At 51.8% G+C, this 12,227-nt stretch overlaps 1 protein-coding gene across 1 annotated transcript in view; it reads right to left on the bottom strand.

Moving 5' to 3' along the window:
• Positions 1-564: 564 nt before the first annotated feature.
• The window catches only part of SPPL3 (signal peptide peptidase like 3), a 238,318-nt gene continuing 226,655 nt past the window's right edge, over positions 565-12,227 (bottom strand). Inside the window, exon 11 of the mRNA XM_030218725.1 lies at positions 565-1,917. Within this exon, the coding sequence (XP_030074585.1) occupies positions 1,846-1,917 (72 nt within the window). The 3' untranslated portion in view covers positions 565-1,845. The remainder of the gene's footprint in view (positions 1,918-12,227) is intronic.

The raw sequence follows: 12,227 nt of genomic DNA, 5'->3' as shown, positions 1-12,227 counted from the left end.
TACATATTCACACTGTTCCACCCACCTTCCCTTGGAGTTGAATTCCACCTAGCTTTCCTATTAGACTGGTTTGGTGCCCTGCAGATGCTGGGCGGGAAGATGCACATATGTGCAGTAGCACACTTCCAAAGTTTCTGGAAAAGAACGCTAGGGCAAGTCTCCACACCACAACTCCATTGGTAATGTCACCCATGCATCTGCTGTCTTCAGAGAACACTTGCTACAAGTTAGTAACTTCACTACATTGTGAAGGGTAAGCCAAAGAATTCATAGACAGTGATAGCAGGGGAATGGGATAGGAACTTTTGTCTATTATGTTTTGTATGCTGGATTTTTATTAACTTGCTGTAAACTATTGAGACTTTTTGCAAAGAAGGTGGTCAACAAAAATAAATGTCAAATCCCAACTTTTAGCAAATAGTAAGTGTAGATTTCAAAGACTTCTGCATACTGTGAGCTATCTTTCTGTATCCCACAGACGCCCTTCTCCCAGACAGACCAGTCACTGTAGTAGACTCTACATTCTTTCTCTCCAAGACAGAGCAGTCTGACAACAATCACAAGAACAGTAAAAGGTGTAGTTCTGATTTTCTTTTAAATGTACATCACACAAATAAAACAAAATGCTAAAAAATACAAAACAAAATTAGAAAACAGAAAAATATATTTACAAGTCATACATTACTATGAAGGGACGGCAGGAGAACTGGCATTGCCAGACATGCATTAGTCCATGAAACTACACAAAATTCCTTTTTATAACAGAGTCCTGCCCTCCAAACACACTTTACAGATTGCATTAGAGCATGAATTGGTTATAAAAAGGGATCCCTGTCCTAAACAACAGTGAGAAAAGGCTGAAAAAAAAACCCCAAAGGGCATTTCAACTCGTTTTCTTGCCTAGTTTGCTACATTGATGATAAACCAAATAAAGTCACTAAAGTTCAGGAATACATCGGTACAAAGACTACACTGGTGGATAAAGAGCAGTTTGCTGGATTATTCGTATACAAGAAAAGCCATGAAACTGCTAGACATGCGAAAACTTACACAGCAAGCCCCGCCTGCTACACAGCATGATCTTGGCAGGTGTGCCTGGGTGGGTGGGGGGGGGGGGGGGGGGTGCATGAGAGAGAGAGAGAGAGAGAGAGAGAGAAAGAGAGAGAGGGGGAAAGACACACACTCAGTCTCACAACAATCTCGCTTTTTGTTCACTGCAACACAATATCTGGCTGAAGATGGAATTCATTACAACAAATTCTTATAAGTATACTGCAAGAATTCACTCAGTGTCTGTGGATTTAAAAGTCACTTCACGCCACAGGAAATATTTTACTAAATAATAAAAAAAAAAAAAAAAGAGGTGGGGGGGGGGGGGGGGGGGGGGGCAGCTGGACCTGGTGAAAGCATCCATGCCCTGCTCTCCCAGAAAGTATTCTGGTCCCAAAGTCATTGAGGCTTCTTCAAAATGTTCTGCTTTCTTCTGTATGTCCTTTTTAGTGTTCACAAAATGCTGACACTTTTTGTGTTTTGTATTGCAAAGGTGCTCCCAAAGTTCAGATGGCACACATGATGCTCAGTCTATCAACAGCCCAAAGGGTGAGAAAGTGAGTGAAAAATAGAACTGTACAAAGTCTCTCAATTTCCACAGACATGGGGGATAAAATCTATCCCAGAATCTTTGAGCAACACAGTTCCATCTGCTGGTACCACTGCAAGTACCGTGTCTGGGCTAGAAGAAAATAAAACTGCCAGAAGAGAAAAGGACCGAAGTGCAGAAATATCCCATCACATTCAGCCCTGTATGTCTGCGCACACCTGTGCTTCTGTCATTCCTCCTTCCAATCATACCTCGAGGAAACGGGAACTACTGGACTTGGAGTGGAATGGTTCAGACCACATACGGCGCAAGTCACCCTGGAGACAAAAGGAGTGCAGTTAGAGAGTTTACTACATATTACAGGCTGTAGCTGTCTGTAAGAATTCTCATGTTTTACTGAAGCAACTTATATTCTTAACAGCTAAACTTCTGAGAAAGCAAAATTGCTTGCCTGTAATTGGTGACCTGCTGTCTTCAGAGTGATGCCATCCTGACAGAGCTGATATGGACATGCTTTCCAGGAAAAGTTTAGACTTCTACAGGCATACATAATAGTGGAGTGGCGGCCTAATGGTTAGTGCAGTGGCCTGACAACCTGGAAAACTGGGTTCTATTCCCACTGCAGCTCCTTGTGATTCTGGACAAGTCACCTAATCCTCCATTGTCCCAGCTACTACATAAGCACCTGTATATCATATGTAAACTGCTTTGATTATAACCACAGAAAGGCCGTATCACATCCATCTCCTTTCCCTTAGTTTGTTATGCCCCTGTGCAAGGCAGCTTGCCTCATTTTTAATTAAGCTAATGGGAGGACGAGGAATTGTGTAACAGGTCAACTACCGTCTTCAGAGAAAACTTGTTACAGATAAGCAACTTTGCTTTCTCTGAAAATAAACAATTCAGCGAATGCTACATACCTGTAGAAGGTATTCTCCGAAAACAGCAGGCTGATTGTTCTGATGGGTGACGTCCACGGCAGCCCCTCCAATCGGAAACTTCACTAGCAAAGGCCTTTGCTAGTCCTCGCGCGCTCATGCGCACCGCGCATGCGCGGCCGTCTTCCCGCCCGAACCGGCTCGTGTTCGTCAGTCCCATATGTAGCAAAACAAAGCAAGGGAAGACACAACTCCAAAGGGGAGGCGGGCGGGTTTGTGAGAACAATCAGCCTGCTGTCCTCGGAGAATACCTTCTACAGGTATGTAGCATTCGCTTTCTCCGAGGACAAGCAGGCTGCTTGTTCTCACTGATGGGGTATCCCTAGCCCCCAGGCTCACTCAAAACAACAACCATGGTCAATTGGGCCTCGCAACGGCGAGGACATAACTGAGATTGACCTAAAAAATTTACCAACTAACTGAGAGTGCAGCCTGGAACAGAACAAACAGGGCCCTCGGGGGGTGGAGTTGGATCCTAAAGCCCAAACAGGTTCTGAAGAACTGACTGCCCGAACCGACTGTCGCGTCGGGTATCCTGCTGCAGGCAGTAATGAGATGTGAATGTGTGGACAGATGACCACGTCGCAGCTTTGCAAATTTCTTCAATAGAGGCTGACTTCAAGTGGGCTACCGACGCAGCCATGGCTCTAACATTATGAGCCGTGACATGACCCTCAAGAGCCAGCCCCGCCTGGGCGTAAGTGAAGGAAATGCAATCTGCTAGACAATTGGAAATGGTGCGTTTCCCCACAGCCACTCCCCTCCTATTGGGATCAAAAGAAACAAACAATTGGGCGGACTGTCTGTTGGGCTGTGTCCGCTCCAGATAGAAGGCCAATGCTCTCTTGCAGTCCAATGTGTGCAGCTGACGTTCAGCAGGGCAGGAATGAGGACGGGGAAAGAATGTTGGCAAGACAATTGACTGGTTCAGATGGAACTCCGACACGACCTTTGGCAAGAACTTAGGGTGAGTGCGGAGGACTACTCTGTTATGATGAAATTTGGTGTAAGGGGCCTGGGCTACCAGGGCCTGAAGCTCACTGACTCTACGAGCTGAAGTAACTGCCACCAAGAAAATGACCTTCCAGGTCAAGTACTTCAGATGGCAGGAATTCAGTGGCTCAAAAGGAGGTTTCATCAGCTGGGTGAGAACGACATTGAGATCCCATGACACCGTAGGAGGCTTGACAGGGGGCTTTGACAAAAGCAAACCTCTCATGAAGCGAACAACTAAAGGCTGTCCTGAGATCGGCTTACCTTCCACACGGTAATGGTATGCACTGATTGCACTAAGGTGAACCCTTACAGAGTTGGTCTTGAGACCAGACTCAGACAAGTGAAGAAGGTATTCAAGCAGGGTCTGTGTAGGACAAGAGCGAGGATCTAGGGCCTTGCTGTCACACCAGACGGCAAACTTCCTCCACAGAAAGAAGTAACTCCTCTTAGTGGAATCTTTCCTGGAAGCAAGCAAGATGCGGGAGACACCCTCTGACAGACCCAAAGAGGCAAAGTCTACGCTCTCAACATCCAGGCCGTGAGAGCCAGGGACCGGAGGTTGGGATGCAGAAGCGCCCCTTCGTCCTGTGTGATGAGGGTCGGAAAACACTCCAATCTCCACGGTTCTTCGGAGGACAACTCCAGAAGAAGAGGGAACCAGATCTGACGCGGCCAAAAAGGAGCAATCAGAATCATGGTGCCTCGGTCTTGCTTGAGTTTCAACAAAGTCTTCCCCACCAGAGGTATGGGAGGATAAGCATACAGCAGACCCTCCCCCCAGTCCAGGAGGAAGGCATCCGATGCCAATCTGCCGTGGGCCTGAAGCCTGGAACAGAACTGAGGGACCTTGTGGTTGGCTCGAGATGCGAAGAGGTCTACCAAGGGAGTGCCCCACACCTGGAAGATCTGTCGCACTACACGGGAATTGAGCGACCACTCGCGAGGTTGCATAATCCTGCTCAACCTGTCGGCCAGACTGTTGTTTACGCCTGCCAGATATGTGGCTTGGAGCACCATGCCGTGACGGCGAGCCCAGAGCCACATGCTGACGGCTTCCTGACACAGGGGGCGAGATCCGGTGCCCCCCTGCTTGTTGACGTAGTACATGGCAACCTGGTTGTCTGTCTGAATTTGGATAATTTGGTGGGACAGCCGATCTCTGAAAGCCTTCAGAGCGTTCCAGATCGCTCGTAACTCCAGAAGATTGATCTGCAGATCGCGTTCCTGGAGGGACCAGCTTCCTTGGGTGTGAAGCCCATCGACATGAGCTCCCCACCCCAGGAGAGACGCATCCGTGGTCAGCACTTTTAGAGGCTGAGGAATTTGGAAGGGACGTCCCAGAGTCAGATTGGACCAAATCGTCCACCAAGACAGGGATTCGAGAAAACTCGTGGACAGGTGGATTACGTCTTCTAGATCCCCAGCAGCCTGGAACCACTGGGAAGCTAGGGTCCATTGAGCAGATCTCATGTGAAGGCGGGCCATGGGAGTCACATGGACTGTGGAGGCCATGTGGCCTAGCAATCTCAACATCTGCCGAGCTGTGATCTGCTGGGACGCTCGCACCCGCGAGACGAGGGACAACAAGTTGTTGGCTCTCGTCTCCGGGAGATAGGCGCGAGCCGTCCGAGAATCCAGCAGAGCTCCTATGAATTCGAGTCTCTGCACTGGGAGAAGATGGGACTTTGGATAATTTATCACAAACCCCAGTAGATCCAGGAGGCGAATAGTCATCTGCATGGACTGCAGGGCTTCTGCCTCGGATGTGTTCTTCACCAGCCAATCGTCGAGATATGGGAACACGTGCACCCCCAGCCTGCGAAGTGCCGCTGCTACTACAGCCAAGCACTTTGTGAACACCCTGGGCGCAGAGGCGAGCCCAAAGGGTAGCACACAGTACTGGAAGTGACGTGTGCCCAGCTGAAATCGCAGATACTGTCTGTGAGCTGGCAGTATCGGGATGTGTGTGTAGGCATCCTTCAAGTCCAGAGAGCATAGCCAATCGTTTTCCTGAATCATGGGAAGGAGGGTGCCCAGGGAAAGCATCCTGAACTTTTCTTTGACCAGATATTTGTTCAGGGCCCTTAGGTCTAGGATGGGACGCATCCCCCCTGTTTTCTTTTCCACAAGGAAGTACCTGGAATAGAATCCCAGCCCTTCTTGCCTGGATGGCACGGGCTCGACCGCATTGGCACTGAGAAGGGCGGAGAGTTCCTCTGCAAGTACCTGCTTGTGCTGGAAGCTGTAAGACTGAGCTCCCGGTGGACAATTTGGAGGTTTTGAGGCCGAATTGAGGGTGTATCCTTGCCGGACTATTTGGAGAACCCACTGATCGGAGGTTATGAGAGGCCACCTTTGGTGAAAAGCTTTCAACCTCCCTCCGACTGGCAGGTCGCCCGGCACTGACACTTGGATGTCGGCTATGCTCTGCTGGAGCCAGTCAAAAGCTCGTCCCTTGCTTTTGCTGGGGAGCCGAGGGGCCTTGCTGAGGCGCACGCTGCTGACGAGAGCGAGCGCGCTGGGGCTTAGCCTGGGTCGCAGGCTGTCGAGAAGGAGGATTGTACCTACGCTTACCAGAAGAGTAGGGAACAGTCTTCCTTCCCCCAAAAAATCTTCTACCTGTAGAGGTAGAGGCTGAAGGCTGCCGGCGGGAGAACTTGTCGAATGCGGTGTCCCGCTGGTGGAGCTGCTCTACCACCTGTTCGACTTTCTCTCCAAAAATGTTATCCGCACGGCAAGGCGAGTCCGCAATCCGCTGCTGGATTCTATTCTCCAGGTCGGAGGCACGCAGCCATGAGAGCCTGCGCATCACCACACCTTGAGCAGCGGCCCTGGACGCAACATCAAAGGTGTCATACACCCCTCTGGCCATGAATTTTCTGCACGCCTTCAGCTGCCTGACCACCTCCTGAAAAGGCTTGGCTTGCTCAGGGGGGAGCGCATCAACCAAGCCCACCAACTGCCGCACATTGTTCCGCATGTGTATGCTCGTGTAGAGCTGGTAGGACTGAATTTTGGCCACGAGCATAGAGGAATGGTAGGCCTTCCTCCCAAAGGAGTCTAAGGTTCTAGAGTCCTTGCCCGGGGGCGCCGAAGCATGCTCCCTAGAACTCTTAGCCTTCTTTAGGGCCAGATCCACAACTCCAGAATCATGAGGCAACTGAGTGCGCATCAGATCTGGGTCCCCATGGATCCGGTACTGGGACTCGATCTTCTTGGGGATGTGGGGATTAGTTAAAGGCTTGGTCCAGTTCGCCAGCAATGTCTTTTTTAGGACATGGTGCATGGGTACAGTGGACGCTTCCTTAGGTGGAGAAGGATAGTCCAGGAGCTCAAACATTTCAGCCCTGGGCTCGTCCTCCACAACCACCGGGAAGGGGATGGCCGTAGACATCTCCCGGACAAAGGAAGCAAAAGACAGACTCTCGGGAGGAGAAAGCTGTCTCTCAGGAGAGGGAGTGGGATCGGAAGGAAGACCCTCAGACTCCTCGTCAGAGAAATATCTGGGGTTTTATTCCTCTTCCCACGAGGCCTCACCCTCGGTGTCAGACACAAGTTCACGGACCTGTGCCTGCAACCGTGCCCGACTCGACTCTGTGGAGCCACGTCCACGATGGGGGCGTCGAGAGGTAGACTCCCTCGCCCGCATCGGCGAAGCTCCCTCCGCCGACGTAGTCGGGGAGCCTTCCTGGGAGGCGACGGCAGCCGGTACCGCATGCGGCACCGACGCCGGAGACCTCACCTCGGGCGATGGGCCAGCCGGCGCCACGCTCGACGGTACCGGTGGCGCAAGCACCGCCGGTACTGGAGGGGTAGGGCGCAACAGCTCTCCCAGAATCTCTGGGAGAACGGCCCGGAGGCTCTCGTTCAGAGCGGCTGCAGAGAAAGGCATGGAGGTCGATGCAGGCGTCGACGTCAGAACCTGTTCCGGGCGTGGAGGCTGTTCCGGGCTGTCCAGAGTGGAGCGCATCGACACCTCCTGAACAGAGGGTGAGCGGTCCTCTCGGTGCCGATGCCTGGTGGGTGCCGACTCCCTCGGCGACCCAGAGCTCTCGGTGCCGACCCGGGAAGGAGACCGATGACGATGCTTCTTCGATTTCTTAGAACGAAGCATGTCACCGGAGCTTCCCGGCACCGACGAGGAGGACGTAGAATCCAGTCGTCGCTTCCTCGGGGCCGAGGCCGAAGGAGGTCGGTCTCGGGGGGGCTGTACCGCAGGAGCCCTCAGGGTAGGGGGAGACCCACCCGAAGGCTCACCGCCACCAGCAGGGGAATGGACAGCCCTCACCTGCACTCCAGACGAAGCACCACCGTCCAACGACATCAGCAGACGAGGACCAGGTACCACAGACGTCGATGCAGCTATCCGATGTCTCGGCGCCGATGCAGAGGGCCGATGCCTCGATGCACTGGTGGCCGAGGATGAAGCTCTGGACGCTGAAGACGTCGATGCACTCGATACCCCCGGTGCCGATGAAGAGCCCGAGAACAAAACGTTCCACTGAGCCAATCTCGCTACCTGAGTCCGCTTTTGCAAAAGGGAACACAGACTACAGGCCTGCGGGCGGTGCCCAGCCCCCAAGCACTGAAGACACGACGCGTGCCTGTCAGTGAGCGAGATGACCCGGGCGCACTGGGTGCACTTCTTCAAGCCGCTGGTAGACTTCGATGTCATGGGCGGAAAAATCGCGCCGGCGAGATCAAAAGTCGAAATGGCGGAAAAGGCACCGAAAAAACAAGGGGAAGAAAACTTCGACCCGAGGCCTAAAAGTGGCCTACCCCGACGACGAAAGAAAACTTACCGGGGCGAAAACTGGAAATAGCGGGGGAAGAAAAGACCAAGAGTCTTTTCCCACACAGAATGGATTATAATTTCTCTCTTTCGAGAACACACGACGAACGCGCGAGGTCGACTTTGCGGGGCCCGACACGGCGAAAACACGACCGTACCGAGCGCGGACAAAAGAAGACTGACGAACACGAGCCGGTTCGGGCGGGAAGACGGCCGCGCATGCGCGGTGCGCATGAGCGCGCGAGGACTAGCAAAGGCCTTTGCTAGTGAAGTTTCCGATTGGAGGGGCTGCCGTGGACGTCACCCATCAGTGAGAACAAGCAGCCTGCTTGTCCTCGGAGAAACCACAGTTACACATAGGAGCCACAAATTAGAACTGGAAAAAGTATCAAAACTGTCCCAAGGCTCCTTAACTCCTTTGATAGGCTTGAATCCTTTTTTTTTTTTTTCCATTGAAGGAAGACAACCATTGAAAAAAAAGTAAGCCCTAATCATGAAAAAGCGTATTTCATCAAAAGTTTGTACCAGACAATACTGTGATGGGAATGTGTGAACTGATCTCTATGCTGAGGTTTTACATATCTCTAACAGAAGCTGAACCCAGAGAAGCAGCTAAAACAGTCATAGCCCCGATACTACCGGCTTCAACATACCTTATAGACAGACCAACGTTGGCATTAAAGTGAAGGATATACAACCTGCTATTCAATTTGACAATGACACAGCAATGCCAGGCTTGCTGGAGTAAAAAGAAAAGGATGAGAGGACTTCCTAAAGTATTTAAAAGAATACTTCCCAAGTTGCATTCTGGTCTTATGTTTAGGAGATGGATTGATTTGCTGTACATTAAGAGTAGGAATTTAAAAAGTAGCCTTCAATGCTTTTCACTTGAGGAGGGGGATATAGCAGTATTGTCCTCACCTACAGTGCCAACCTAAGCAGATAAAGCGAATGATACATACCTGTAGCAGGTGTTCTCCGAGGACAGCAGGCTGATTGTTCTCACGACTGGGTTGACATCCACGGCAGCCCCCACCAACCGGAACAAAACTTTGCGGGCGGTCCCGCACGCAGGGCACGCCCACCGCGCATGCGCGGCCGTCTTCCCGCCCGTGCGCGACCATTCCCGCTCAGTTGAATGACAAGCAAAAATGAGTAAAAACGCAACTCCAAAGGGGAGGAGGGAGGGTAGGTGAGAACAATCAGCCTGCTGTCCTCGGAGAACACCTGCTACAGGTATGTATCATTCACTTTCTCCGAGGACAAGCAGGCTGCTTGTTCTCACGACTGGGGTATCCCTAGTTCTCAGGCTCACTCAAAACAAGAACCCAGGTCAATTGAATCTCGCAACGGCATAACAGAAATTGACCTATGAAGAACAACTAACTGAGAGTGCAGCCTGACCAGAATAAATTCGGGTCCTGGAGGGTGGAGTTGGATTTAAACCCCAAACAGATTCTGCAGCACCAACTGCCCGAACCGACTGTCGCGTCGGGTATCCTGCTGGAGGCAGTAATGTGATGTGAATGTGTGGACAGATGACCATGTCGCAGCCTTGCAAATCTCTTCAATCGTGGCTGACTTCAAGTAGGCCACCGACGCTGCCATGGCTCTGACACTATGAGCCGTGACATGACCCTCAAGAGTCAGCCCAGCCTGGGCGTAAGTGAAGGAAATGCAATCTGCTAGCCAATTGGAGATGGTGCGTTTCCCGACAGCGACCCCTTTCCTATTGGGGTCCAAAGAAAGAAACAATTGGGCGGACTGTCTGTGGGGCTGTGTCCGCTCCAAATAGAAGGCCAACGCTAGATTGCAGTCCAATGTGTGCAACTGACGTTCAGCAGGGCGGGTATGCGGTCTGGGAAAGAATGTTGGCAAGACAATTGACTGGTTAAGATGGAACTCCGACACCACCTTTGACAGGAACTTAGGGTGAGTGCGGAGCACTACTCTGTTATGATGAAATTTAGTATACGGAGCATGAGCTACCAGGGCTTGAAGCTCACTGACCCTACGAGCTGAAGTAACTGCCACCAAGAAAATGACCTTCCAGGTCAAGTACTTCAGATGGCATGAATTCAGTGGCTCAAAAGGAGGTTTCATCAGCTGGGTGAGGACGATGTTGAGATCCCATGACACTGTAGGAGGCTTGACAGGGGGCTTTGACAAAAGCAAACCTCTCATGAATCGAACGACTAAAGGCTCTCCAGAGATGGCTTTACCCTCTACACGAAGATGGTAAGCACTAATCGCACTAAGGTGATTCCTTACTGAGTTGGTCTTGAGGCCAGACTCTGATAATTGCAGAAGGTATTCAAGCAGGTTCTGAGCAGGACAAGAACGAGGTTCTAGGGCCTTGCTCTCACACCAAACGACAAACCTCCTCCACTTGAAAAAGTAATTCTTTTTAGTGGAATCCTTCCTAGAGGCAAGCAAGACATGGGAGACACCCTCAGACAGACCCAACGAAGTGAAGTCTACGCCCTCAACATACAGGCCGTGAGAGCCAGAGACTGAAGGTTGGGGTGCAGAAGCGCTCCGTCGTTCTGCGAAATGAGAGTCGGAAAACAGTCCAATCTCCACGGTTCTTCGGAGGACAACTCCAGAAGAAGAGGGAACCACATCTGGCGGGGGCCAAAAAGGCGCTATCAGAATTATGGTGCTGTGGTCTTGCTTGAGCTTCAGTAAGGTCTTCCCCACCACAGGTATGGGAGGATAAGCATACAGGAGGCCGGTCCCCCAATGGAGGAGACAGGCATCCAACGCTAGTCTGCCGTGTGCCTGTAGTCTGGAACAAAACAGAGGCAGCTTGTGGTTGGTCTGAGAGGCGAAAAGGTCCACCGAGGGAGTGCCCCACTCTCGGAAGATCTTGCATACCACTCTGGAATGGAGTGACCACTCGTGCGGTTGCATGACTCTGCTCAGTCTGTCGGCCAGACTGTTGTTTACACCTGCCAGGTATGTGGCTTGGAGAAGCATGCCAAACTGGCAGGCCCAACGCCACATCCCGACGGCTTCCTGACACAGGGGGCGAGATCCGGTGCCCCCCTGCTTGTTGATGTAATACATTGCAACCTGATTGTCTGTCCGAATTTGGATAATTTGACAGGACAGCCGATCTCTGAAAGCCTTCAGTGCATTCCAGACCGCTCGGAGCTCCAGGAGGTTGATCTGAAGATCTTTTTCCTGGAGGGACCACAGTCCCTGGGTGTGAAGCCCATCAACATGAGCTCCCCACCCCAGGCGAGATGCATCCGTCGTCAGCACTTTCGTGGGCTGTGGAATTTGGAATGGGCGTCCCAGGGTCAAATTGGTCCGAATGGTCCACCAGTGCAGTGAAGTGCGGCAACTGATGGAGAGGCGGATGACATCTTCTAGATTCCCGGTGGCCTGGCACCACTGGGAAGCTAGGGTCCATTGAGCAGATCTCATGTGAAGACGAGCCATGGGAGTCACATGAACTGTGGAGGCCATATGACCTAGGAGTCTCAAAATCTGCCGAGCTGTGACCTGCTGAGACGCTCTGGTCTGGGAAGCGAGGGACAGGAGGTTGTGGGCCCTCGCTTCGGGAAGAAAGGCCTGAGCCGTCTGAGAATTCAGCAGAGCTCCTATGAATTCCAGAGGTTGGACTGGCTGGAGATGGGACTTTGGGTAATTTATCACAAACCCCAGCAGCTCCAGGAGGTGAATAGTGCACTGCATGGACCAGAGAGCTCCTGCCTCCGAGGTGTTCTTGACCAGCCAATCGTCGAGATATGGGAACACGTGCACTCCCAGCTTGCGTAGATACGCTGCGACCACCACGAGGCACTTCGTGAACACCCGTGGGGCAGAGGCGAGCCCAAAGGGCAGCACACAATACTGAAAGTGCCGTGTCCCCAGGCGGAATCTGAGATACTGT

Source organism: Microcaecilia unicolor, chromosome 11 (assembly GCF_901765095.1).
Source record: "Microcaecilia unicolor chromosome 11, aMicUni1.1, whole genome shotgun sequence".
NCBI lineage: Eukaryota > Metazoa > Chordata > Amphibia > Gymnophiona > Siphonopidae > Microcaecilia > Microcaecilia unicolor.
Note: the sequence above shows the minus strand (reverse complement) of the source record. Positions and strands in the feature narration are given on the sequence as shown.